Source organism: Stegastes partitus, unplaced genomic scaffold (genome assembly GCF_000690725.1).
Source record: "Stegastes partitus isolate 25-593 unplaced genomic scaffold, Stegastes_partitus-1.0.2 Scaffold79, whole genome shotgun sequence".
Classification (NCBI taxonomy): Eukaryota; Metazoa; Chordata; class Actinopteri; family Pomacentridae; genus Stegastes; species Stegastes partitus.
Window position 1 is genome coordinate 544,019 of NW_007577810.1, and position 26,972 is coordinate 570,990.

General features: G+C 41.3%; 3 protein-coding genes across 4 annotated transcripts; 2 read left to right on the top strand and 1 right to left on the bottom strand.

Moving 5' to 3' along the window:
* Nucleotides 1-3,443: 3,443 nt before the first annotated feature.
* Nucleotides 3,444-9,826, top strand: lgi3 (leucine-rich repeat LGI family, member 3). The gene is made up of 9 exons (XM_008276710.1): nucleotides 3,444-3,720; nucleotides 4,566-4,637; nucleotides 5,237-5,308; nucleotides 6,815-6,886; nucleotides 7,040-7,111; nucleotides 7,357-7,526; nucleotides 7,637-7,801; nucleotides 7,894-7,984; nucleotides 9,097-9,826. Exons 1-9 carry the CDS (start codon nucleotides 3,518-3,520, stop codon nucleotides 9,824-9,826), a joined length of 1,647 nt encoding a protein of 548 aa, XP_008274932.1. The 5' UTR covers nucleotides 3,444-3,517.
* Nucleotides 9,827-11,685: 1,859 nt separating this feature from the next.
* On the top strand, nucleotides 11,686-17,604 carry chmp7 (charged multivesicular body protein 7). The gene is made up of 10 exons (XM_008276711.1): nucleotides 11,686-12,222; nucleotides 12,299-12,470; nucleotides 14,812-14,997; nucleotides 15,100-15,233; nucleotides 15,915-15,963; nucleotides 16,052-16,171; nucleotides 16,251-16,349; nucleotides 16,449-16,506; nucleotides 16,602-16,817; nucleotides 16,899-17,604. The coding sequence occupies exons 1-10, from the start codon at nucleotides 11,966-11,968 to the stop codon at nucleotides 16,952-16,954; spliced, it is 1,347 nt and encodes a 448-aa protein (XP_008274933.1). The 5' UTR covers nucleotides 11,686-11,965; the 3' UTR covers nucleotides 16,955-17,604.
* Nucleotides 17,605-17,611: 7 nt separating this feature from the next.
* ccdc92 (coiled-coil domain containing 92) lies at nucleotides 17,612-25,784 on the bottom strand. 2 transcript variants are annotated; one of them, XR_520013.1, is made up of 4 exons: nucleotides 25,638-25,784; nucleotides 25,013-25,054; nucleotides 22,262-23,598; nucleotides 17,612-17,622 (listed from the first exon to the last, which is right to left on the bottom strand). XR_520013.1 is itself a non-coding variant. In XM_008276712.1 (3 exons), exons 1-3 carry the CDS (start codon nucleotides 25,771-25,773, stop codon nucleotides 22,790-22,792), a joined length of 987 nt encoding a protein of 328 aa, XP_008274934.1. In that variant the 5' UTR covers nucleotides 25,774-25,784; the 3' UTR covers nucleotides 21,694-22,789. The 2 variants fall into 2 exon arrangements, 1 of the variants encoding a protein (XP_008274934.1); XM_008276712.1 differs by lacking the exon at nucleotides 17,612-17,622 and having other exon boundaries at nucleotides 21,694-23,598.
* Between the last annotated feature and the right edge of the window lie 1,188 nt (nucleotides 25,785-26,972).

Sequence of the window (26,972 nt, forward strand, 5' to 3'; positions counted from 1 at the left end):
TCATCTAAATCTTGGCAATTGAAAGCAATGAAATGTCTTCACAGTTGCTTCAAGGGTTGAGCGTTGAAAATGCAAAGCAATTGTTTGTGACAATGAAATCATGCTTTGATTACATAAGCAATTTACTTCACATGGCACATTTTCCAAAACAGTACTTTAAACTAAGGCCTGTGATTTAGTAAGCATACTTGCATAGAGGGAATTTTGTGGCTTAATCTCAGCAGTATTTCAGATTCCACTGCCTCACACAGGGCATGTTAGGGTTTCCAGCTGCCGTTTCATGCTCCCTTGTCTATGCCATGCAATTATGCTGGTTCCCACCGGAGGTTTGGATTGGGTGGAGCTCTGCAGAGACTAAGCTCAGGCATTAACTGTTGCTCACTGAGCATAATTTTCGTAAATCCACGAATACAGTTAGCACAAAAAAAAACTAAGACGCATTCAAATATGCTGCATCAAAGCACAAAGAAAATAAACCATAAAAATAGCTGCTGCGTTGAAAATTACATTCCATAACTGGATAAAGCACAAAGCGACGCCACCCATACTTCTGTAACCGGTTCATATGTGAATCTATACAATTGAATACTACAGTGAGGCCTAACAGATTTCTGTTCAAAAACACTGGATCCTTTGGAGGCCACTTACTGATAAACATCCATCCGTCCCAAGGCAAAGAGACCATCTAACAGATTTAAAACGCAGCCCCTCAGGACATTAGAGTTTTCTTTTTCATCAATCTCGATAATACTTTTATTTCATTTCATAGCTTACAGAAGGTGTACATCAAAAAGCAAGGGACTGAGACTAAAAGAACGAATATTTTAGGAAAAACGTTGCATCAACATTTGAGAGACTACATATTGCCTTCAGAGTTATCTGTTTTAAAATCAGTACACGAAGCTGCTGCATTAGGACTGATGTTTGAAAGCACATGCTGTGTGTCTGGGTTGTGACGCTGTGCTGGGACAGTACATTTCAGGGTCTCTTTGCTTGTGACAACAGAGCTGTTGTGCAGGAAAGCTGGTAATGCCTGGCACTGAGGCTGCAGCTCTGCCACTGGCCATTCAGCTGCTCTCTGTGCAGTCCAGTGCCCTGAACTGATTTCATTTTATGGACAACAGTGCCCTCTGTTGTCACAAGTCAGTATTGACTGAGAGTGACTGGCAGAAATGTTTTCATACCTTTATTATTACATGATTATCTTAAAAATATTGTGACTGTCTTTTCTCTTGATAGTACAACTCAAATGTATGTTGGATTATCTTGAAGGAAAACTTAACTGAATTGTTTTTGTACTTTCATAGCATTTTACAGAATGTTGTGGTCTTATACATAGTGCATTTTCATATGAAGGAGCAACAACAAATACATATTTTTAGTTGAAGAGATTGTAAATGTAATATCTTAGTTATTACATTTTATTATTCACACAAAACACAATAGTGCGTAAGAACTGAAACTTGTCTAATAACCTAAATATACAAATGTAGTATTAGAAGTGACTCCCAAAAAGATATAATAACAGTCTTTAAGATCTAAGGACTAAAGTCAAAGATTAGGTGTTAGAGTGAATGAATTTCATCAAACATTGAATAATCTGTATACCAATCCATCTAAAACTGACAGCAACTTACAGGTATTGGTGTTAATTGTGTCAAAGCAAAACAAATCTGCGACTTTTCTTTTTATCTGAATTATTTCAGTGTCTCTGAGCGTTCAGAAAAGCGCTTTATAAATAAAATGTATTGTTATTATGATGATGAGGATGATGATGATTATTATTATTATTATTATTATTCAGTCTATCAACAGAGATCTATCAGCTCGTCAGTTCATTTGACTGAATATTTTGAGAAAAGGTATCAGAAATGCATTGGTTCTAGATTGTGATATTGTTTTTTGGAGCCCCATTAGCTGCTGTATCACAGCATTTATTCTTTCTGGACTCCATGTAAAAAAAAATATACAAAGTGACAAAATAAATCAGCATCACTTCTACATGGTTCAGTGTAACACACTCACCAAACAATGTGCAACATGAGCCCCTAGGCGCATTAATTATAAAATTCCAGTATGTTAAGCAGTGCTATCCTAATGGCACAGACTAAAAGCCTTTCACCTTATAAGTATTTTTTTCCACCAGTGATTTTTTGTGGGGTTTTTGTCGGTCTTGTACAGGTGGCCTCATTGTGCAGGGGTTTGCACTGTAACCTCACACATCTGAGCTTGAACCTGCTGGTCGGCCTCTCTGTGCAGAGTTTGCATGTTCTCCCTACTTCTGCGTGGGTTTTCCCTTGATGCTCTGGCTTGTAAAGACATGCCTTGTGGATTATTTAATGGTTCTGAATTGACCATTGGTGTGAGCATGAGTGTGTGTGGTTATCTGTTTCTTGGTCTTAGGCCTACAATGTACTGCAGATCTGTCCACAATGTACCCTGCGTCTTGCCTTGTGTCAGCTATGATGGGCTCCTACCCCCTGCGACCCTCTAGGGTAAAGTGAGTACAGCTAATGGATGGATAGATGCTGGTGTTATTTTTGATCAGACAAAACTGGACATCACCAGCCATCGCCTTGACCTCTGGGAACTTGTAATCACACAGTCTCTGCTTATGATGGGCATTTTATGACCAAATGATTAAACAGAGAATTAAGAATAGGATTTTCTTTTGTTAATTAATATATTTGTTAGTTGGAAATATGTTAATATGACATTTATAAGCTACCAGTTTGTATTTTTTCCTTCTAAAACATGCATCCTGTGCAGTACAATGTGTTCATTTTGACCTTATCATAGATAGTGGTTGTTATTCTTCTTCTTCAGTGAACTGTGTGTACCTTGAAGCCTTCAAAAAAAAAATCCCAGTACTGGTTGCTGTTTGGAAAATGCCAGAATAAAAACAGCCTCCCACACACACAGCCACTGACACATGAATGCATGCACACACATTTCCCCTGCATTCTTGATGCCTCCTTGTCTACTCTCATGACTGCAGCAGCTTGACAGGACTTCACACCTGATAAGAGAACACACAGATGACTGGCACTGAACTGATGTGAGTCTCCTCTACATCCTCATTCTCTCTCTCCCTGCTGCTGTTGTTTTAAGGTTTTTTCTGCATGTGCAATAGTAAATAATTCATTGTCAGCGCTGCCTACAGGTCCTAGTGGAGAGAAAGCAGCCTCGCTCGTCATTCCTGCAGTGTGCATTCTGGCAGCAGCTCCTGACAGGGACAAGGAAAAAAGATTGCACAGATCCAGGGAAGCTGCAGAGCACCCACGCCCACCAAGGATACACAGGACTACCCTTACTCCCCCTCCCTCCTCCCTTCTTTCTCTCTCACCCATATGCTTTCTCTCTCACACACTGTCCCTCTCAACTCTGCGTTCAGCTTGATCACAACTGCTGGGGGGTGTAGGCAGGCTGACCATCGCCTCTCAACAAGCCACTTGCCACTGAGGAGAAACTTCAAGAAGCTTGCTCATACAGCTTTGTTCTTTCTTCCTGCCCAAGGATGTTGGAGCTCGGACCACGATGGATGAGGCTGGTCTGCTTGACAGTTTTATGTCTGTGTCTCTGTCTGCCGAGGGAATCAAACGCCAGGAGAGCCCCCAAGATACCTCGCTGTCCTTCAACCTGCTCCTGCACCAAAGACAGTGCCTTCTGCGTGGACACTAAGGCCATCCCTAAGAGCTTCCCCCCTGGAATCATTTCTCTGTGAGTCCAAAATTCATGTGTGTGCTTTTCACTCACCAAAAGCATCTTTTCATAACCTGTGTGAAGCCTCGGCAGTAAGCAGGCTGGTACAGATGGCTACATCACTGATGTCACCCTCCATTATGTAATGATGCATGAAGCACCTGCTTCTCTTTTAATTACTTAAAATTGACTACAGCCATGTGTGGTGTTTTCTTCGTGCAGTGTGTGTCTTTGCTTAGGCAGCATTACATAATATTAATACTGTCCCTTTATGGTGCCAAATGCAAGTGAACTGAGGGAGCACAGCAGTAAAATCCTGTCGAGCTCCAGGGAGGACTACTAACAATAGATTGCCTATCTGACTGCAGGAGACCTGCTTCTCCTCTGAGAGATTTAATCTTGAAGAGAGTGCAGAGATATGCTCAATAAATGGAGCACAAATAATGAAGAGGAAAGCTGAACAGTTGAGTGGGGCAAGGTTATGTTTTGCTGAGAAGGTTACAAGGCACTCCCTTTCATCTGATATTGACCCCCATTGCCTTAGGGTTGAATATTGAGTTGAAGCAGTCAAGGGAATTCAAGAGCACAGGCTGGGGGAAGGTGTCCTCATTTTACAACAGAAGGAGTAAAGAAGTGAAGAAGGAAGTTATGTGCCCTAGTTTTTAAAAGATGTAGCCCCTTCCAAAGTTCAAACTGACAGACATATCTTGAGAGAAGACGGGCTTTGGATGGAGTGAAAATGACATAGTTACTGACATGTTTCCCCATGAAGCACGTGACGTCCTGCTTTGGCACTGCCTGTGTAATCTGTATCCTAACATCAAGATGACACATTTAATGCTGACTTTTGTTTTGTTGAACAGGACGATGGTGAACGCAGCCTTCACTACAATCCCAGAAGGAGCTTTCTCACACCTACACCTGCTGCAGTTCCTGTGAGTGCTCCAACCCACAACAGAACACTATTACAACTGCAAAACATCATAAACTTTTGATTCTGTTTCACAAGCAGTTCGCTATAGCTTGTCCCTGGTTAAAAACATAGTCACAGTACTTTATACCACAGGTATGTTCATACATAGCACGCAGACATCTTTTGTTTTGCAGTGACAATGAAAGCACTTCAGCTACCAGCACTAGAAATGAATGGTTATTGAAAACAGTGGTGACATAGCAGTAATCAGGGTAAAGTGGCTCTGTATCAGTGTCATTGCCAATGACTGACTCCCTTCAGCTCTGCTCTGCCACACAAAGGGTCGTTTATCTTCTCAGATGCAATCATGAGAGTGTGTTCATGTGCCTGTGTGTGTTTGTGTGTATTTCTGTGTCTGATTGTGCTTATTGTATTCTTTTTCTCTCTCTTTACAGTTACTATTATATACTGCAAATATTTTATGTGAACATTGTTATGACATTCATTTAATTCTTTAGACACGTAAATGGCACTGAGTTGCTTAGATGTTTCAATGCAGCTTTAGTTGGACATGCGTATCATTGTCTACATGATTTAACCATTACTTCTTCCTTTCGACAGGCTGTTGAACTCCAACACATTCACTATGATCGCTGATGATGCTTTTGCTGGTCTGTCCCACCTGCAATATCTGTGAGTGTCTTGATTTATGCTAGGAATTGCAAAATAAATAAATATTACTTTTAAATGAGCGCTGACTGCATTTAGTCTTAAGGATAACAACATGCAGTGCTTAATTTTTGAAAATACTGAGAAAATGTGTTCCTGTGTATGCACGACAAAAAGTCCATCTTTTCCTCAAGGAATAGCCAGACTGTGTGACTTTAGAATAAATGAAATTAGATTAGATTTGACATTTCACAGAGTGCAAGTTTTAAGACAACAAAATGCAGCCAAGCATCTAACCTAAAGTGTAAAAGAAGCAGTAAAATGCTTTATATAGAAATAAGACATAAACTGAAAGCTAAATTTAGAAGCATTCAATTGGACCTTTGCTAGGTTTACTGTATTCCAGGACTTTGGATGTACAATCTGGCTTAGTCTGGTATGTCCAGCCTAGCTAATGGTAGCTAATGTTGGTAAATTTTAGATTTACATGTCTACGTAGCTGACATTACTGAGTCAGCATGCTGGCTATTCCTTATATGTACTACCGTTACATTATGTTCTACCATTATGCTGTAAGTGCATCCAGTGTAACTGTTCCTCAAATGTTACGTAAACCCACATTAGAGCAAAGTTCTGAGCCATTTTTACTCTGTCAGGCACTGTTTTGCTTTTGTGAATGATTCATTACAATAAGTCTAGGTTGGTTCCTGTCTCTGTAAAGCCTGCACAGGAAGATTTCAGGGGTGAACGCTGCAGTATGGCAAAGAATGCCAAAAGCTGAAAATAAATTCTTCTCGGGCAGTGAACACTTTGCCTCTGCAGTGTGATAAAGCTGAATATGCCATCCTGTGAATTGATGGGCTTTAGAAAGTAGTTAGCTGATGGCTTGGAGGGTGCAGCTTTCCGTGATGGCCCTGCCTCAGGCTGCTTGCTGTGTGGCTTTGGCTGCAGCCCAGCCATCAGGCCTCTGCATCACTGCCGCTACCCGCTGTGAATGCTAATAAAGTCATATTTTCATATCCAGCCCCCTCCAGAGAGTCTGCACATAGTGTATGTCCTCATCTATTGATAGACAAAACAAAGACAGAACGGGATCAAATGATGCTAACACGCAGGTTTTTGTAATACTTGCTGCACTCAGCATATCATGTTTATCAGACACAACAAAGACATAAATTGACCTTTTACCATTAAGAGTAAATTCACTCGCTTTCTTTGCAGTTAAGACACTCAGTGTAGCAGTCAACAGGATATATCATATAATATTAACATAAAATGATAAAGTATTTATCTGTTTTTTTTACATCTTTATTTGTTGTCAACGTGGACTCATTTAAAAAAAAAATACACAGGCTATCACCATTTGACCGTTAATCAACGAGAAGCAGACCCTGCTATAGCCATAATCATTGCTTCTTTCTGCACTGCCAACACAGCCTCCCCTTAACATGGATGACTTTCTGTAATTATGGCTGGATTTCAGAGGTTGCCATTACTGTGTGACATATGAGCAATCTGCTCTCTTCTCAGGTTCATCGAGAATAATGACATCCAGGCTCTGTCAAAGTATACCTTCAGAGGACTCAAGTCCCTGACTCATCTGTGAGTATTTTGCTGCTGATAACATGGCAAAAATGTAGAATTTGTCACTTACCATCATAGCTGTACTGTCTGATTAAGCAAAGATGTATATGTTTTTAAACTAATACAACCAATTACAGACTATGTATCACAACTTAACTCCTTATTTTTCAGATCTCTCTCAAACAACAACCTGCAGCAGCTGCCTAGAGATCTCTTCAAACATCTAGACATCCTCACAGATCTGTAAGTACGCCTACACTGAAATCAAAACAGTGTCTTGACCTCCCCAGAGGTTTGACCCAGCAATCTGTCACCACAAAGCCGTGGTTTTCTCAGGTTCCCTGAGGGTTTAGTGGACGACCACACTCCAGACAGACAGTCTGTAGAGCGCTCTGTCTGGAGTTAGTGGTTTGATTCTAATTCAGTTCTAGCCCAAAACCATGCTGATGTACTTTATTTTTTCATTTTTTTCTTTACTTGTTACTCAGAGACCTGCGTGGGAACTCTTTCCGCTGTGACTGTAAAATCAAGTGGCTGGTAGACTGGATGGAGAAAACCAACACTTCTGTTCCTGCTATCTACTGTGCCAGCCCCTTTGAATTCCAGGGACGCAGGATCCACGATCTTGCACCGCGAGACTTCAACTGCATCAGTGCAGGTGTCACCTTTTTCCTTGCCTTTTTTTTTTTTTTTTTTTTACTATTTTGTAAAACTTTTTTTTTCACTCTAACTTTCTAAGAACTGTCCCTCTGGTTTCTCCTCCTATAGATTTTGCTGTGTATGAAACCTTCCCTTTCCACTCTGTGTCGGTGGAGTCTTATGAGTACAATGGAGATCAGTTTGTGGCCTTTGCTCAGCCTGATTCAGGTTTCTGTACACTGTATATATGGGATCATGTGGAGATGATCTTCAGGAAGTACCACAACATTTCCTGTACGTTGCTAAAGGAGAAAGCATAACAAATGTACAATACTAGGTTAGGAAATGAATTCTGATGTTTTTGCTTTCTGTTGCCTCTCTTGTAGCTCGTTCTGCTGTTTACTGCAAACCTGTGGTGATAAACAACACGCTTTACATGGTTGTGGCCCAACTTTTCGGGGGATCTCATATATACAAGTAAGGATTGCAGTGTAATGTCCACAGATAGTGACCTGTTAAATTTCTCATTAGGATTAAAAGAACATGACATAAAGAAACAAATAATTTGCTTGCTAAGTGTTAAGAAGATTATTACCAGTCATGTCTGTCAGGTAAATTTGAAGCTGGAGCCAGCAACAATGAGCACAGCTTAGCATTAAGACTGGGAACAGGAAGAAACAGCTGGCTTGCCTCTGACTAAAATATATCCGCCAGATGGAGCAGTAGTTAGAAAAGCAGAGTAATGTAATAGCATGGTATGGCGGCACCCAAGGTATCACTGGTGTCAGAGCAGAGTCAGGTTCGCAGCTAGCCATGAATGGCAGTGAATGCTCAACAGTGTGCGCTACAGTTTGTGACAAAATGAATGCTGCTATTCAAAAACCAAGCAGAGTTCCCACCAGCAGCTGAGTTTGACAGGAATAGCTCCATATTTACCCTTGGAAAATGAAGCTTCTCACCAGGTCACAGTTTGAGGCCTGAAGCAAGTCATGACAGATGCATCAACCCATGACAATTTGTGCTCAAATTTTAAATCCATAACCTAAAACTTAAGGCTGATGAAATTAAACAACAGAGGGATTCCTGTGGAAGCTCCAATCTCCTTGATATCTTATTTTGTTAGCTTTTGACAGAGCCAGAGTGGTTAGCATTGCCGCCTCACAGAGAAATTTGAAGGTCCTGGGTCCTGGGGCCTTTCTGAGTTTGCATCTTCACCCTGTGCCTGTGTGGGTTTTCTCTGGTTGCTCCGGCTTAGTGCCACTGTCCATTGTCTGTCCATGATTCTAAATTTGGCCGTAGGTGTCAGTGTGAGCATGATATCCTTGTAATAGACTGGCGACTTCTCCAGGGTGCACCCTGCCTCTTGTCCTTTGTCTGCTGAGATAGGCTTGAGGTACAGGATAAAGTGGGTATAGATAATGGATGGACAGGGCCAGACTTGCTGTTTCTCCCTGTTTCCTGTATGGCTAGCAGCAGCTACATATGTAAAAGTGGCATTGATCAGCCTATTCTCACTCTGTATAAGAACAGTATTGTTGAAACATATTGCTTTAATCGCAAATGCATTGAAAGCTTTTCTGTTACTACAGGTGGGAAGAGGACCCACAGCGCTTCGTCAAGATCCAAGACATTGACACCAGCCGGGTGAGGAAACCCAACTTTGTGGAGACCTTCCAGCTGGATGGAGAGTGGTACTTTGTAGTAGCGGACAGTTCCAAGGCGGGCTCCACCAGCATTTATCGCTGGAACAGCAATGGTTTCTACTCACACCAGTCCCTCCATCCTTGGCATCGAGACACCCATGTCGAGTTCCTGGATGTTGGGGGAAAGCCTCACCTCATCCTCTCCAGCGCCTCTCAACCGCCGGTGGTTTACCAATGGAACCGAAACCAGAAGCAGTTTGCTTTCTTCTCCCAGATCACAGAGCTAGCCGACGTGCAGATGGTCAAGCACTTTTGGGTGAGGAAAGTTCTTTACCTTTGCCTCACACGCTTCATTGGTGACTCCAAGATCCTCCGCTGGGAAGGGCAGCGTTTCGTGGAGATCCAGACTCTCCCTTCTCGGGGCTCAATGGCAGTGTATCCCTTCACAGTGGGCCTCCGCCAGTACCTCATTCTTGGAAGTGATTTCTCCTTCTCCAGAGTCTACCTGTGGGACGACCTCACTCAGCGCTTTCAGCCCTTCCAGGAGCTCAACATGAGAGCCCCAAGGGCGTTCAGTTTGGTATCCGTCGACAACAAGGACATCCTGCTGGCCGCCAGCTTCAAAGGCAATACCCTGGCCTACCAGCACCTGGTGGTTGATCTCAGTGCCAAATAGAGCTGTTAGGTACAGTCGGAGCAACGGGAGCCGTTTCTGAGTATATCAAATGTGCCAAATAAGTCAAAGACTGCAAAATGTTTAAGCCATGTAACTAAGTCTGCTGGGTTCTCTGATCTTTTCGGCAAGGCGACTAATTAATGATTGTTTAATCTATTTTTATGCACTATCCCTTAATATCTGAATGAAGTGTGTTCATTAACACGCCAACACATGTGTCAAGTCACTGCTGCATCACTACTCCTGCACAGCCAAATTATGACTAGGGCAATGTTGTTTTTGGATTATTATGTATATTGTACTTTACGAATGTGAAAATGATGTGCATGTGCCTCTACTGAATTATTCACCTCATGAGACTGGGTATTGTATAAATGAGAGTAAAACCATGGAAGTTTTGTAAGGTATACTGTGCTGTTAGTCTGAGTAACATTTTGCATGACACTGTATAACTATATAAAACAAGCTTACACTGCACTACTTTAAATCCTGATTTTCTTTGTATACGAGATATTCTTGAATCGATTTTGGATTTAATGTTTGTTCTGCATTAACAACGTAGGATCAGAGCTGGTACGAGGCATGAGTAAACTAAACTAAATTAATTGAAAATATGAGCAAACTGAAGTGTTGTTCCGTTTATTTTCTTATTATGATACAATTATGGCTTTCAAAGAAATGCCTTGATTTTGTTATACTGCAAATGTCCCTTTTTTTGGTTTCTTGGTAGGACATAGTGTAACTTATAACTGATTTGGGAGGTATTGTACAAAATTTGAAGACTTGTGGGAGCTATAACAAAATCAGAGAATGTACATTAAAGTTATAAAAAAAAAGTTCTGATCCTATCCCAATCTGTGTTATGTACAGTCACAAACTGTATTAGTTGTTGCTGTGTACATCCGCACATGGGGGGGTGAGCGGGTCCAGGGTCTAATTAAATCTTGCTTATGGCCCCTAAAAAGTCCTGTGTCCTATGTCTTATGTGGTTACAACTTATTTTCAAAGACCATGATAACATTAAAACAAAACTCCTGCAGGTGTGAATTTGATAACCAGAATATGGGTGGAAAATTCAATTCAAAATACTTCGTCTTGAGAAAAAAAATGAACGATTCACGTACAGTCATCCTCAAATTTATTCATACCCTCCCAAAAAAGAAGAAAAAAAAACAGCTGTCACTGAAATAATCTAAAATTGACAAAAGTAATAATAAATAAAGAAATTTATGAAAATCATGACATTAGTTTTGAATTGTGGTTCAACGAAAATATTTTTATAAAACAAACAAACAAACAAAAACCACACAAGCAAACAAGCATGATGGGACCCAAAAACTAATATTTTGGTGAACAATCCTTTGAGCCAATCACTGCAATCAAGTGTTTTCTGCAACTCTCAATCAGACTTGTGCACCTGTTGACAGGTATTTTGGTTTTGACCCACTGCTCGTCAGCAAAGTGCTCTAATTTGTCCAAGACAGTTTTTTTGTTTGTTTTTTTTAAACTATTCTTTTCAGCCACAATTCAAAAGCAATGTCTTACTTCACAAAAATATAGTTTAGCAAAATGTTATTTATTATTTCTTTTTTCAGTTTCTAGTTATTTGAGTGACTATTATGAATTTTGCCTTTTCTTTAATGGAAGGGTATGGATACATTTGAGGACGGCTGTATATGCGCAGAAAGAGCGCAAACACAATGTTGGTGAGCAGATTTGAGGTTGTGCTTGTTTTGTCCACTGGGGTGTCTGCGCGGGTGGAGTTACCATTGCCACACATCGGCGCTGATCCCCGCTTTTCCGCACGGGTGTGAATTATAAACGCAACTAACCCACCGTGTGTTGTTGTTGACGTGAACGTTAGCTCGTGTTAGCTTGACAGTTTCACATGAAGGCAAAGCCAGGCTCTGCTGTGACATCCGGCGGTGACGTGAGCTTCGGCTGGCACTTTTCCTCTAACACAACACATCTGAACTTTCATGTTACTTGACGTTCAGTGGAGACATTTGCTTCTTTTCGGAGGCTCGTAACAAACCTAACGGTACCTCGGTTTTAAGCTAGCTGCCTTAGCTGTCTGCTCGGAACAACGAGCGGGTCGATAAACGGGTTTAGCAGAACTTTAGCAGCAGGTAAGCGGACATGTCCAGCGAGGTGAGCCTGCCAGCTGAGTGGGACGACGACGAGCGGATGAATTTCATGTTCTCCGACTTCAAGGAGAACCGAGATGTCAACACGACGGACTGGGACAGTAAGATGGACTTCTGGACGGCTCTGGTCCTGAAGAGCTGCAGGGACCGAGGCACCGTGTGCGTCAACCTGCAGGAGCTCAACAAGACCTTTAGGAGGAAGGAGCGATCCCCGATGGGTTTGGCCACTGTGCTGCAGTCCATGGCCAGGTAGGTGTTCCTGTGTTCCCCCCTGTCACTGACACTCCTGGCCTGGTTACACTGTCTGTGATTTACCTTCTTCCAGATGTGGGAAGATCCAGAGGGAGTCAGAGTTTGCTGCCAATGTGGACTGTGGCTGGTTGTCCTGGGGAGTGGGCCTGCTGCTGGTGAAGCCTCTCAAGTGGACCTTCTCCACTCTGCTGGGCAGCAGCCGGGTGCCTTTAGAGGAGTCTTTTGTTGTCATTGAACTAGTCAAGGTTTGTCATTGTGGTGTCATTCAGATGCACAACAATATATCATTATCGCTATACTTCATCCTCCATGGTTTTGACATTTCTTGCTTCTACTTTTATTTAGTTCATTAAGTCTTTGTGCTATGCATCTGCTTTTCATTATCGTGGTCTCGCCTAGTGTGCCTCAAGATTTTATCGCATAGAATAGAACCAAACTTTATGGTCCACCAAGGTGGAAAATTCTCTTCGCCTCACCAACACAGAAGGTCAACATGACAGACATACATACAGACACAGCAATACATAGTATAGGTAGCCTACAATAGAACAATAATATAGAATAAAGCAGTAAAATAGCAGTTCAGGTTCAGGTTATATGTGGCTTGATCACTTTGTTGAATTGAGAAGGCCAATGGTGTTTGGGATAAAAGACTTCTTAAAGATACCTTTGGCCAGATGGGTTCTGTAGCATCTGACAGACTTTAGAGGTGAAAACCTGTTAAAAAGAGGATTGGAGCTATCATCAAGATTCTCCTAGCTTTTGCCCTCGTCCTTTCAGTCCATATTTGAGTCAGAGACTTTTGGGATTTACCCACAGTTTTACTTCCCATCGTGACAATCCTATTTAATTTATTTATGCACTTACAGCTTAGGTGACCAAACCAAGCTGAGAGGTGAAATGATAGGACACTCTCTATGTGTGCAGTGTACACAAGTTTAAGGATCTGTGGACTCACTCCAAGACAAATCAGTCTTCTCAGAAGGCACAGTCGCTGTGAACATTTCTTAAAACCAAAATCAGCATTTTCTGAAAAATGGAACTGGCAGTCCATAACAGTGCCAAGGTATTTAAAAGCTTCCACAGTTTGAACATGTTGCCCATCAAGTGAAACAGGGTCTACTGTCAGATTTCTTTTTGTACAGAAAACCAACTCCTTTGTTTTAGAAACACTGATTTCTAGCTGGCTGTCTGGGCACCATGCTTCCAGGGCTTTAGTGTGGGCAAGATAGGAGGTCTCACCAGAGGAGTCAGTTTTCTGTAACAAGCCAACTAATGCCATGTCATCTGCATACTTAATCAATTTGAAATTATCATCACTGAGTGCAGATTCATTGGTAAATAAGGAAAAGAGCAGAGGTGAAAGAATGCTGCCTTGTGGGCAGCCTGTGTTTATGACGGCCTCATCTGACCGAGTACCAACAACACACACCCTCATCTGGGACATAACACAGATTCATGAACAATCTACATTTAGCATACATTTAAGTAGAAATTTAAACATAATGTTTTTTTTAAACTAACCAAGGTAATTAATTTTTCAAGTAGTCTTGACACTCAACCAGATGTATTTGTATCAGCAGCTGTTTTCATATTTAGCATGTTGAATAATTCATAGCATTGGGACAGATGTGGAGGGTTGGTACATGGAGGGACTCCTGGCCTCTTTTGGTGTACTTGGTCAAGATACTGAACCACAGGTTACTCCTGATATCACGGCACCTCTGCCACCATTAGAGTGTGTGTGCGAATGACACACAGATTGTGCTTTAATAATCTAGATCAGGTTAAAAGGGGCTATATAAGTGCAGAACATGAATCAGTTCAACTGGATTGTTGACTCTGAATAAGTATTCCATTTCAACCGGCAGTAGCAGTTTTAAGCAGTGCAGTTAACAAATGGCAAAGGCTGCAGTCTGGGGATATAAATTATGCAATACGTCAGTCCCAGAGTTTAAACTGTTCTGTCAGTGGTTTTACAAATTAATGCCGTCACTTTTTTGATGGTATGTCACTTGATAATCCCCCAGCACATGTTTTAAAGTCTCTCTCTGGTTGATTTAACCGCTAATGACGCATCGCTGTGTATCAAAGTTTATTCATGAAAATAATCCATTCCTGCCACTAAATGGCTCAGATGTAACCGTACAGTTCCTTCCTCTATAATTTGCAGATCTATGAAGTCCCAGTTTTCTTTTTACTGACCCTTCCCCTCTCACTGCAGCTGGAGCACACCGGCTCCCTTGTGAATCCGGTCAAACAATGTCAAATCTTTGAGGCTACACTATGGCAAGTTGTACTGTTGGACTAATTCAGTAGTTTATGATGTGCTTTCATGCATATATAAAACATCACATAGACATGTTAGCAAAGTTAAAAAGAAACTGCTTTTCACACTGTAGAAACTGAACTGTCTCCCCAAATTGTTTAACCCTTCAACGGTAACCCCACGAATATTTTAGATTTGGTTTAAAATACAGCCATTCTGAATTACGTTAATTTCCTTTAACTCTAGTTTTTCCAACAGAAAATAAATGGTATTTTGGCAGCTGCTTGCTACAAAGGTATCTTTTTTTTGTTTCCCAGGAGAAAGCAGCAGAATTACTCAGGGTCTACCGCAGCAGTGAATTTTCAAGCTGCTCCATCGTGTCATTTCAAGAGCTCTGTTCCTTCTCCTCTGATGTCTGTGCTGATGAGAGCACCCTATGCATGGCTCTCCTGCAGCTGCAGAGGGACAAGCAAGTGACAGTTTCATTGCACGAAGGCGAGAAGGTAATGGATAACTTGCTGCCAGCCGTTCAACAGACTGCCCATTCAGCGTCTTAAGTGGCATCTTATGCGTGTTATCTGTCTGTCCTTGTGTGTTTTCTCCAGATTGTGAAGTTTTGTCAGCCTGGACAGGAGCGTGTGTCTCCAGTTAGTGATGTGGATGTTGGCATCTACCAGCTGCAGCGCAGTGAGAAACTGCTTGGAGAGAGGGTGCAGAAACTGAGCCTGGAGGCCGACAAGTACACCAGCTCAAACTTCAGCTTTCACGTAGAATGTGTAGTACTGAGTAGTGATAGGTGCAATGTAACAGTAACTGTATATGTAAAGGTGTGAAGCAAGTGCAGATTCATCAATGTCATACCATGCTAGAGATGCATGGTAATATCAGCATCATTATCAGTATCATCCGATAAAGACTTTAAAATCAATTATTGGCATCAACCCCAAATTAGCATTTACAGGATGATAATGCCCGTCGGGCTTTAAATTTACTGTTTAGTTTAAAAAGTGATACATAAAAATAGAAATGGCATGTTGTATTTGTAAAAATGTTGTTTTATGTCCGTGCATGCTCGTGGGCCATCATGGTAGAAGAAGGCATATTAATATGTTAGTTCAACTACAGGAGAGACTTGACGTTTTAGGTGGAAACTGATATGTGCATATATCATCGATTTGCCAAAATGAGACGGAAGAAAACGGCATATCGGCAAAAATCCAGTGTTGTGCATCCCTATAGTGTTATATTACTGTAGACAGTGACAGGTGCAGTATATGTTTTAGGCAGGATTACATTATCAACTAACTGGTGCTGTGTGTGTAACTTGATGCCTGAGCCATCCATTTCCAGGGTCTTGACTGCACGGCACTCAAACACACTCTGATTGTTGCTGAAGTTACTTTACATTATCTACTTGCAGGTGCAAAGAGGAAGCGAGGGTTCTGCTGCGGGAGGGGAAGAAATCACAGGTTATTGTTAATATTACCTATATGAGCCTGTTTTAGTCGTTAGTGTCATGGTCATCAGTTCAGTTGTTTTTATAACTGCATTCCAAAGGCTCTGAGGTGTTTGAGAGGCCGCAAGAGGGTCGAAAGGAGAGCAGACAGCTTGTTTGCCAAACTGGAATCCATCAGGGGAATCCTGGACCGAATAGCCCAATCACAGACTGATAAGATGGTAAGACTCGCAATATCAGTGCAACAGTTGTCCTGAACAAAGTCTGTTGTCAACAAATGTGTCCTGAACACGTCTGTAGGTTATGCAAGCATATCAGGCTGGAGTGGCTGCCCTGAGACTCTCTCTTAAAGATGTGACTGTGGAACGTGCCGAGAGCCTCGTGGATCAAATCCAAGAGGTGCAGCTTTATTTTAAGACAATGATTTATGTACTTTGTTATTTTGATGTGAACCATACAATGACGCATCTTTATTTATCTTTTCTATTGCATAAACAGTTGTGTGACACCCAAGATGAGGTGAACCAGGCTCTGTCCACTGGTGTGACTGCTGCAGGTAAGTCATTCTGTCAGTGCCTTATCTTTAATATACTTTATATAAGAATATCAATGAACTCTATTTTGACTTTTTTTTTTTTTTTTTACCTGTAGATGAAGACATGGACGAGCTGGAGGAAGAACTGAAATCTCTGCTGGATGAATCAAAGCCAGATTCCATCTCAGGTTTGCCTGAAGTCCCGACTAACGGTCTGCAGCCCTCTGGTGAGCCGATCCTCAGTTCCCGGCCAGCTGTCCCTCGCAGCCATCTGAACATTACCGCTGAGCAGCTGGAGGAGGAGTTGAATCAATTAACTCTGACAGATTCAGGTTTGCACTTTCTCTTTTTCCTTCAAAACTGAACTATAGTATAAGTATGTGGAAATAACACATGGTCAACTCTCTGTTTAGGTTTTCAACAGAAGAAAGTAACATCGCCAGCCAAGAGGTTAGAACCTGCACAGTGATGGCACTGGCAAGACATGGCAACATATCAAGACAAACTGTATCTCTTAAAAATGAATGTGAGTTTAAAAAAAAAAACGAGAACAAGACAGATCACTAAATAATTACTGAGGAGTTGTGAAATCAATACCAGGTTGAAAACAAGGCACTTTCCTTCATTTCATAATAACAATAATAGTAATAAAGAATTCCTTTATTGTGGAGGCATGCCAAAAAGGATTTTGAAAATCTTTTCTCCCTCCTAAACTAACCCACTTCTTACCTTGAAAGCTTTCAAATCTGCTCATCATCAGGATCTGAAGGCTTTCAGGTCAGAAGTAAAGATTTTAATCCTGTGAATCACGCTCTTTGGTATGTCACCACCAGGGATGCTTTTAATTTTGTGCTATTTTTGACAAGAGTAAGAGAACTAGTGTATTTGTGGTTTATTGTGTGTTTGTAGACGTCCATCATTGGCAGTCCTGTAACGTGTATTAAGTGGCCTTCTGAACTGTAAATATGAACTTAAAATAAGGAGAATGCTATGCCAAATGATTTATTACAACCATACGTATATTTAGTCTCACTGCAACATACCTGTGAGGACTGACAAGCCTACCTTAAGTGAGTTTAACCAAATATGTTTCTGAAAATAAAATTTATTTTAATCACTTGTCGGCCTTGGTGTTTGCTGGTCACTTTTACTTTGTTTGATCCAGGAGTTGCACCATAGACTTAAGCATCTACACATATTTCTATGTGCAAATGAAAGTCATAGATTTACAGTGGCAAGAAACAGTATGTGAACCCTCTGAAATTTCCTTGTTTTCTGCATTAATTGTTCATAAAATGTGATCTGAGCTACATCTAAGTCAAGTATAGACAAACACAATGTGCTCAACATAATACCACACAAACATTTATAATATTTCATGTCTTTATTGAACAAATCCATTAAACAATCATTGTGCTGGTGGAAAAAGTAAGTGAACCCTTGGATTTAATAACTGGTCAAACCTCCTTTGGCAGCAATAACCTCAACTGAACGCTTGCTATAGCTGCTGATCAGACCTGCACAACGTTCAGAAGGAATTTTAGACCATTATTCCAAACAGAACTGCTTCAGCTCAGCCATATTTTTCAGATGTCCGCTGTGAACGTCTCTCTTCAGGTCATTCCACAGCATCTCTATTGGGTTCTGGTCTGGGCTCTGACTGGGCCACTCCAAAAGGTGGATTTTCTTTTTTTTGAAGCCATTCTGTTGTAGATTTACTTCTATGTTTAGGGTCATTGTCCTGCTGCATCACCCAACTTCAACTGGTCTTCACCTGACGGACAGCCACCCTGACATTATCCTATAGGACACCTTGATAAACTTGAGAATTCATTTTCCCTTCGATGATGGCAAGTGGTCCAGGTCCTGAAGCAGCAAAGCAGCCCCAAGTCACAATGCTCCCTCCACCGTATTTCACCGTTGGGATGATGTTCTCATGTTGAAATGCGCTGCCTTTTTTACGCCATACGTAGTGCTGCGTGTTCTTCCCAAACAATTAAATTTTTGTTTCATCAGTCTATAAAACATTTTTTTAAGTATCGTTGTGGAGTGTCAAGATGCTCTTGGGCAAACTTTAGGCGTGCAGTGATGTTTTTTCTGGAAAGCACTGGCTTCCTCCATCGTGTCCTGCCATGGAGCGCATGCCTGTTCAATTTTTTGTATGGTAGACTCATGAACAGAGATGTTAACCAGTTGCAATGATTCCTTCAAGTCTTTAGCTGTTACTCTAGGATTTCTTTTTACCTCGCTGAGCATTCTGCGTTGTGACCTTGGAGTCCATTTGGCTAGGCGCCCACTTCTAGGGAGAGCAGCCACAGTGCTGAATCCTCTCCATTTGTAGACAATTTGTCTTACTGTGGACTGGTGAATCCCTAAAGTCTTTGAGGTGACTTTGTAGCCACTTCCGGTCTTGTGCAAATCAACAATTCTTGATTGTAGGTCTGCGGAGATCTCTTTTCTTTTTTTTTTTTTGCAAGGCATGGTTCACATCAGCAGATGCTTCTTGTCGATAGCTAACTCAAAAGGTTTGAGTGCTTTTTATAGGTCACAGTAGCTCTACATCTCAGTCAAATCTTGTTTCATTGATTTGACTCCAGGTTTGCTAACACATGACTCCAATTAGCTCTTGCTGGAGTTGTTAGCCCAAGGGTTCACTTACTTTTTCCACCAGCACTATGAGTGTTTAATGGATGTGTTCAATAAAGACATTTATATATTATAATTGTTTGTGTGGTATTATGCTGAGCACATTGTGTTTGTCTATACTTGACTTAGATGTAGATCAGATCACATTTTATGAACACTTAATGCAGAAAACTAGGAAATTTCAGAGGGCTTACATACTTTTTCTTGCCACTGTACATACTCCAGAAAATATAGACAGCTAATGTTTGCTAAAGTGAACAATGAGACACCATCATCTATTCTGAGTATCCCAATATGACAGTACAGGAGAACTGCATATTCAGTATATAGAGAGAAATATTTGCAATATATGGATTTAAATAACCTTTGGAGGCATTAACATACTGTTAAATTACCCCTTTAGTAGCTCGTCGTGGTTAGAGGTTCAAACCTAATTGCAGTTGTGAAACTTTATTCAAGTAGAGTACTTCTGTACAAATTTAAGGTATTGTTCTTGGCTTACTTTAAACTTCCACTCCAGTACATTTCAGACAGCAGTACTGTATATTGTGCTCTACTACATTGATTTGACAGCTTTAGTTACTTTTAAGATGCAGATTTTACATAATGGATAGTCCAAGTTTTTAAAATACAATTTTTTACCTTCTGATGTCTTACAAAAACACTTTGTTGTCAGTGTCACAGTGCAAATGTCTCTGAATTGTTAACAGTTCCACCAAATAACGATTTCCCCCCATAATCCTCTTATGTGGCTCATTTTTTAAAAAAAATTCAAATTGTCCAATCTTTAACCAAAAATAAAAGATTAGAGAAGAAGTCCAGAAACAGATTTTTAGATCTGGACTTTGTTTTTTCTTCTTTCTTCTGCCAGTAATAATCTCATATTTATTTAACGGTAGTTCAAACTAGCTTCACCTGCAGCAGCTACAACAGTAACATGACATCATTTGATTATTAATAGTATCATGTATCAGTCAGAATGATCAAATCAGGACTTATACTTTTATATATTGCCACATTTTGCTACTCTGCACTTTTACTTATGGAGGATGTTTCATGCAAAACTATTTTCTGTAATAAAGTATTTTTACATTGCTGTGTTGCTACGTTCACAACAAGGATCTGAATACTTCTTTACCACTACTAATTAGATCTGGTACAGTAGCTTTAGCGAAACTTTTCAACAGAATCACTTTTACAATAGAATTTTACAGACAGGATTTGGCTTCATATGTGGTAAAATCGATGAGAAGGATGAAATAGTAAAAGGAACACATTTGCTGTGTCACTATCGTACACTGGTGATGTGATTAAAATAACATGAGTCACTTCGATTCAGCCATTCACGTTTCACATAAGAGTTTAGCATAAATGCTAATTGCTTCCAAAAACAGAGGTTTATAAAATTGTCTCTGAATTTAATACTGAGAATAATTTCATTCAAATGTGATGAGAAGCACTTTAAACATAATGTGCTTTTCCACTGTTATTTATCTACAAAATGCTGCATATTTAAATATGTGCAGCTATACAATATAATTGGTATTGAAGTTAGTAGCCAGGGCTAGGGATACAACTTTTACTGCTGCATGTCAAATCAACACTCTGTCTTATCTATTCCTGGATACAAAATGTTTTGTCGGTGTTGGAGAGGTTTGTTAATGATTTATCTTTTTTTATGTTGAGTCCAGGAAATAAAATGTGACTAAGTCCCACTCTAAAGTAATACACAGTGTTGTGTAAATACACAACTTTAAATGTGCATAATTTCCCATACACCTTCCACAACAGTGATATTACCATTTTATCTTTTTGTGATAATTTCTGACGCTGGTCCCATAAAGGACAAGTATTACAAGGAGGACACCTAGTGGCTGTATGGATCAACTACAGACACACATTTGTGGCGCCTGCTGTGATTCACACTAATTTTTTGGTAACAGTAGTTATCGGCAAATCAGCATGGCAGTGTTGCTGCAACTAGGGCTGAACAATATGCAAAAATTGAAACAAAATCATATTGTAGTTCATTTTACAGATATGGCAATTGAATTGTGAGGTACCATTTTAGTGAGAATGGTCATTTTTGCATTTGTTCTCCACTAAAAAAATATGACTTGATGATGTGTAGGCCAGGGTATTTCTGTAGCATATAATGGTATTTTGTGGCACAATTTGCTAAAATGTTTGATTATTCTTATAGCCCCAGGTGCTGCTGTGACATATTAATGTGAATCTTCATGGTTGTCGGTGCAGATCGGTGGCTCTCATACAAAATGGTTATTTTTGCTTCCTTGAGAATGCTTGTTACAGGGCGTGGTGGGTCATAAAATGGTGTAATAAGTATGAAATAATGAAAATTACATGCCTGCAGTCTTCACAGTCACTAGGTGTCAACCCAGATTAGGCTGTGCTCTCCACAACCCTCATCAAAACACAAAACGAGAATGTCTTTTGGAGGAACAATACTAATGTTGCTCTGTGAGCTCATAGTGGCCCATCACCTTATTGAGACTCTTCCTTTAATTTGTCGCCCGTTTATATGAATAGAAACCAAATAACCAAACCAAAAAAGCATTGCTTTATTGTATTGATTTGTATACTTCAAGGACAAGTGATCTTAATGTGAAAAGCAGGTTATTAAGTGAATTTAATTACCATCATGTAGGTGGCGTCATAACTACGGTGAATATCTGAAGTGTCGTATTTCCTAGTGTGTTCTATATTAAACAATAAATTAAAAAAAGAATTCATTACAAATTTACAGCCTTTATAAAGTACAGTTAATAATATCACAAAATCCTAGTACAGCAGTGTTTTCAAAAATGCCCTTGTATCACAAATAACATTGATGGATATTGTTGAAAACCAAAACTTAATTCTCTCAATGGCCTTTTGTTGTGTCTCAGAAACACACACTCTCCGCCTCTCTCATCTCTCGCACACTAATGCACGTCCTGGCCGCTGTCGTTTCATACTGCATTTAAACATGTACACTGCTGCTGTTTTTTTCCCAGAAAAGGTGAAAACACAGCTTTTCATCTTAACAACCAGCCAATTTCAATTGCACATTATGCAGCTCATACCTACAGTAATGATATTATACTGATATCACAAGCAGATGAAAGACATTCGGGGAGTAGTAGTTTTAATTATTTCAGTTCTATCCTACGCAGCTGCAGATATCTTTTGTTATATAGTTTGTTGATATGTCCAGACTGAAGGTAGAGCAGACAGAGATATGTAAAGATAACTATTAGCTATGACTACACCAAGCAGCTTGTGTATGGTTGAACCAGTTAGCAGGCACTGATGCAGATATTTGGCTGAAATTTGTTGTATGCACCATGTAAGACAGAATGACGTGAAAGTCTAAGCAAAAAGTCAAGATGTGTATAATACAAGTTGTAAATAAGAAACATTTGGCATGCTTTATAGTAGTCCTTCTCTACTTTATAATAAGAAAAACAAAAGTCCTTATGGAATACCACGAACAAAATTATAATTTTGTTTTGTTGTTTTTTTTTCATATTGCAGTGTTGCGTAAAAAGCAGGCTACACAGTGGGTCAGGCTCCTTCCTGTTCTTGCAGTGTGGTGTGTATACAGTAGATGTGTATGTGTGTGTGCGCGTTTTATGTGCATGTTAGCATTGCAGTGTTAAACTGTCCTGTCGGCTCCTGAGCGCTTCCGCACTACCTTCTCCTCATTGACCTGGTCCACTGCCAGCGTCTCCAGCTCTGCCTGCGGCGGGGCCAGGGGAGGGGTGCCGTGCGGGATGCGGTGCGCCACGCCCACATGAGCCCTGTACTGACGGTCCCGAGCGGGGCTGTGACGAGGGCTGGCCGTAGCACCCAGGGGAGGGACGGGGGGACGCTCCGAGGCAATAGGAGGGATCACTGCAGGCCGTTCTCGCACTACCTGTGGTTCGGGAGACTCTCTGCCTGCCTGCAAGAAGGGTGTGGGGTCGGGCATGGCATCGACTGTCTCCCGCAGGACCAGCCGCCTGCCGTCCGGGCCGAGGCGGTACACCTCTGTCAGCTCCGGGTGAAGAGGCTGGGAGAGGCTCTTCTTCATGCGCCGACGTGGGGTTTCAGGCTGCCTGTCTTTGGCCGGGGGAGGTGTGGGCTTGTATGAGGTGACGGGACTGACATTAGGGCTGGCCTCAGAGGAACTGCCAGCCAGCAGCTTTTTCTTAGTAGCATGCAGCTGTGAAGTCAGGTAAGCTATGGTGCTCGCTCTCTGCTCCAGCTCCCCGGACAAAACAGCCAGCTTGTGGCTCTTCATCTTAAGCTCCTCCAGGTACTTCTTCTCCCTCTCTTTGATGGTGTTTTCCAGGACGGAAATCATGGCGTTCTTTTGCTCCAGGTCCCTGAGCAGCTCTGTGTTCTCCTCCTCCTTCTTCTTCAGCTGAGCCTCCAGTTCCTCGCACCTCCTTTGCAGCTCCTTGCATCGGACCTCGCTGCTGTCTGCACACAAAATAAAAAAACAACAGCCATTACATATATCTATAAGCACAGCAAATGCTTGTAGTAAACGGCAAAGAGAGAAAAAAAACACACACTCAGGTACACATATTGCAGGGCCAGACTAATCATTAGTACATTAAGCGCAGACTATGGGCAGCCTGTCAGCTGACAGAGACAGTATGATCCTATGGAGACTCATCTGCAGTGGGCAGAGAGCTCCAGTCTCACGTTACAGCTCTGGTAGAGAAAAAGGACGCTGCTCTTGTCTGACCTCCACCCTGTCCTGCCCCACCCAGATACCAGATACGTGTAAAATACAATTGTATATTATCTATATAATACAATGTGACCACGTAAAAGTTTTCAATGTATACTTTACATTTCCTGAACTAAGTCCTGTATCAAACACAGGGCTGCTTAGAAAGATGAGTATTCATTGTTTGAAGGGGGGGCTGGTACGTTTTCACCCCAGCTGGAGCAGCTGAGCTCTGCTGCACTGAGCAGGTTGCAGGCTGTGCATTAGTGCTGTGACAGATAATCTCATTTCCTGCACTCCAATCTCTGAGATGTCCTGCACTAACATGATAGTGCCTCTCACTGGAGGCCGTAGCAATATTGATTTAGGTCAACCATGTCAAAAGTCTACAACATATGGTGATCCTGGTGACAAGTTACATGCTTCTTGTTCAGCTACACACATCGCCGTGGTCATTAGTAGCAGGTAAATAAATTAAACTGTATTCGGCCTGTTTGGGGCCTCCGTGACTGTAGTGTGGAGCTGGATTGAAATCAGACCAGTGACGAGAGTCCATGTCACGACCACGTTATTGTGGGGGGAGGGGCAGTTGGCATTGAGCGTTGGGAGCTCTAATGAACAGCAGGGAGTCCCACAGTGCAATGCTTCCTGGGTGGGACTTTGTTACCAGGAAACAGAGAGAACCCTCTGCTCTTTGGCCTGTCAACTAACACAGAGCTCTTTTTCAGGAGAAACTGTTGATTTATAGCCTTGAGTGTTGCAGACTTTCGTCTGCTGCTGCTGTGGACTTTCACAAGTTGGATCAGTTGTTTCAAATATATCTGTACTCTGAGATATTACTAGAATATAATATTATGAAACCAGATGATATAATTAAATCATGCCTGACTGGAGACATATCTAAGTTAATATAGTTTGCAACAGTACAGCAGCTTATTTAGCTTCTCTTGTGAGAGTAGTACAGTCATGGCACTGACAAATTCTAGATTAAACCACAGACACGTGGCTTACACTCACCAAAAACAAGCGTTGAACACATTAGCGGTAATTAAATTTTTCACAGCAAATTAATATTGATGGTAACTAATGACAAAAGACATTGAATCCTAGTGGTAAAATCGATATGCGTGTGTACTACACAGTATGATGGAGGCTTACCTGAGGGATCAGAGCTTCTCACAGTGAGCTCGTATGTCAGGTCTGTGAAAAAAAAAGAGCATGGTTACTCACATGTCTGTGTTACATGAGGTTGCAGCTATCAAAGAGCATGCTCCTGACAGACTAACTGGTGGCAAAACATGTCTGGGGAACGCATGTCACCTCTTTCCATATGGTGCAGTATTCATTTAATAAGATTAGTGAGAGTTCTCTGTCAGCTTTAGTAAACAGGTTAGCCAAGGATACTGGAAATCAGGCCTAAATCACATAGTGTTCTGTTTGTTAGGGTGACTGTCCTTATATTCCGTCTTACATGTATATCTTCTAATGGTAGTAAGATCGATACACGTTTTGCCATCACTACGCTTAAAAGCATTTCCCATCAGCCACCCTATTACCTCTGAAAGGTTTAGTAGGGGCACAACAGCATCTTGCTAACTTTTGGTCCCAAATATCCACTTAAGCTTTACACCTGTCCTGTTTTTGAATTCAAGGGTGCTCGTATCATAATTAACATTCATGGCTTGCTCTGTGTGTTCTCATGAGACATCCTGTCGTAAGTTCTCAAATGTGATAGTTTTTAACTGCGGCATGAAGGGGAGAGATGTAGCTACTTGTGGCTCACCTGTACACTGCTGTTGTAATCTGCGGATCTCTGCATGTAGCCCCTTCAGTGTGTTGGCGTGATCCTGCTGGAGGAAGAGCAGGTTTTTCTGTGCACTGTGCAGCTGATTTTCCAGTGTAACGTTTGCTGACGCCATGGCGGATTATGTTCGGACACACACCGGCCTTGCAACCTCCAAACAGAGATGACAGAAAAAGAAAGGAGGCAGAAAAGAGAGACAGAAAGAGAGGGGAGGAAGATTATAAACAAAAGTCAACCCATCTGGCAGACAGGCCGTTAATTCTCACCCTTTCGCCTATAAACATCTGGGTTTTGGGATTGGCTCCAACTTTACTCTGTGTGCAAACCGGCCAGGAAAATCTGCTTTAGATGACAGATCCGACTAATCACAATTAGATAAGACCATCAACTCTATCCACAATAACAGCCATTGGATATTTTAACTGAGCAATCAAGTGAAGAAATGGTAACCCCGTTTGCTGACAAAAAAAGTGAGATGCACAATCTATAATGCAAACAGCAGACGTACAGGATATCGATATTAACCAGGCTGGATTAATGCTAGAATGAGACTGTAGTACAGAGAGGTTAAGCGACTAAAAGTGCTTTCTGTAATTAACAACCAATCACTGGAATAAGGCTATTGATTTAGATTCTAGAGTTTGCTGTGTGGGCTTTCAAAAAACAGATATCTGAAAGGTAACACTAATCTAATAAACACTAATCCAATCTACACTGCATACTGTAATTTTATTAGGACATACAGTGGAAATATTCTTTCTTGGCACAGACAGTTTTCAATTTCGAAAAGTCTAAAGAACTCCAACACAGAAACATCCCTTCTTGCTGCAAAATAATCTCACCCATACCATGATCGAGAACAACAAAAACTTTTAAAAATCTGACCATCTGAACAGTCATTACAGTGACGCTGGGTGTGGCACGACAGTCTTGTGACCGAATCTTCCTCCCCTGCCTTGCCCCACCTTCCTCCTCCCTCTCATCGCTGTATGTCCTTGTCTCCAGCACCAATCCAGGGAGAGAAGCAATCACTCACTCCCAACATCTCCACTCTCTGCCAGACAGCTATACTGTGTTATGGGTTGAGAGCACATTGATCCAAGCAAAACACTCCTCCTGTCCAGAGAAAGCCTCTCACTGCATACATAAGTGAGCTTCAATAAAACATCCCAGAGCTTCTCACTCTTACATCATCAGCTCGCTAACATGAATAATATATTCCATGACACCCACCTGGACACACTTCCTAGTTCCAGCAGTTTATTTTTTTTGTGTGTGTGTTTTTTTCTTGACTTACGGAAGAAAATGAGATGC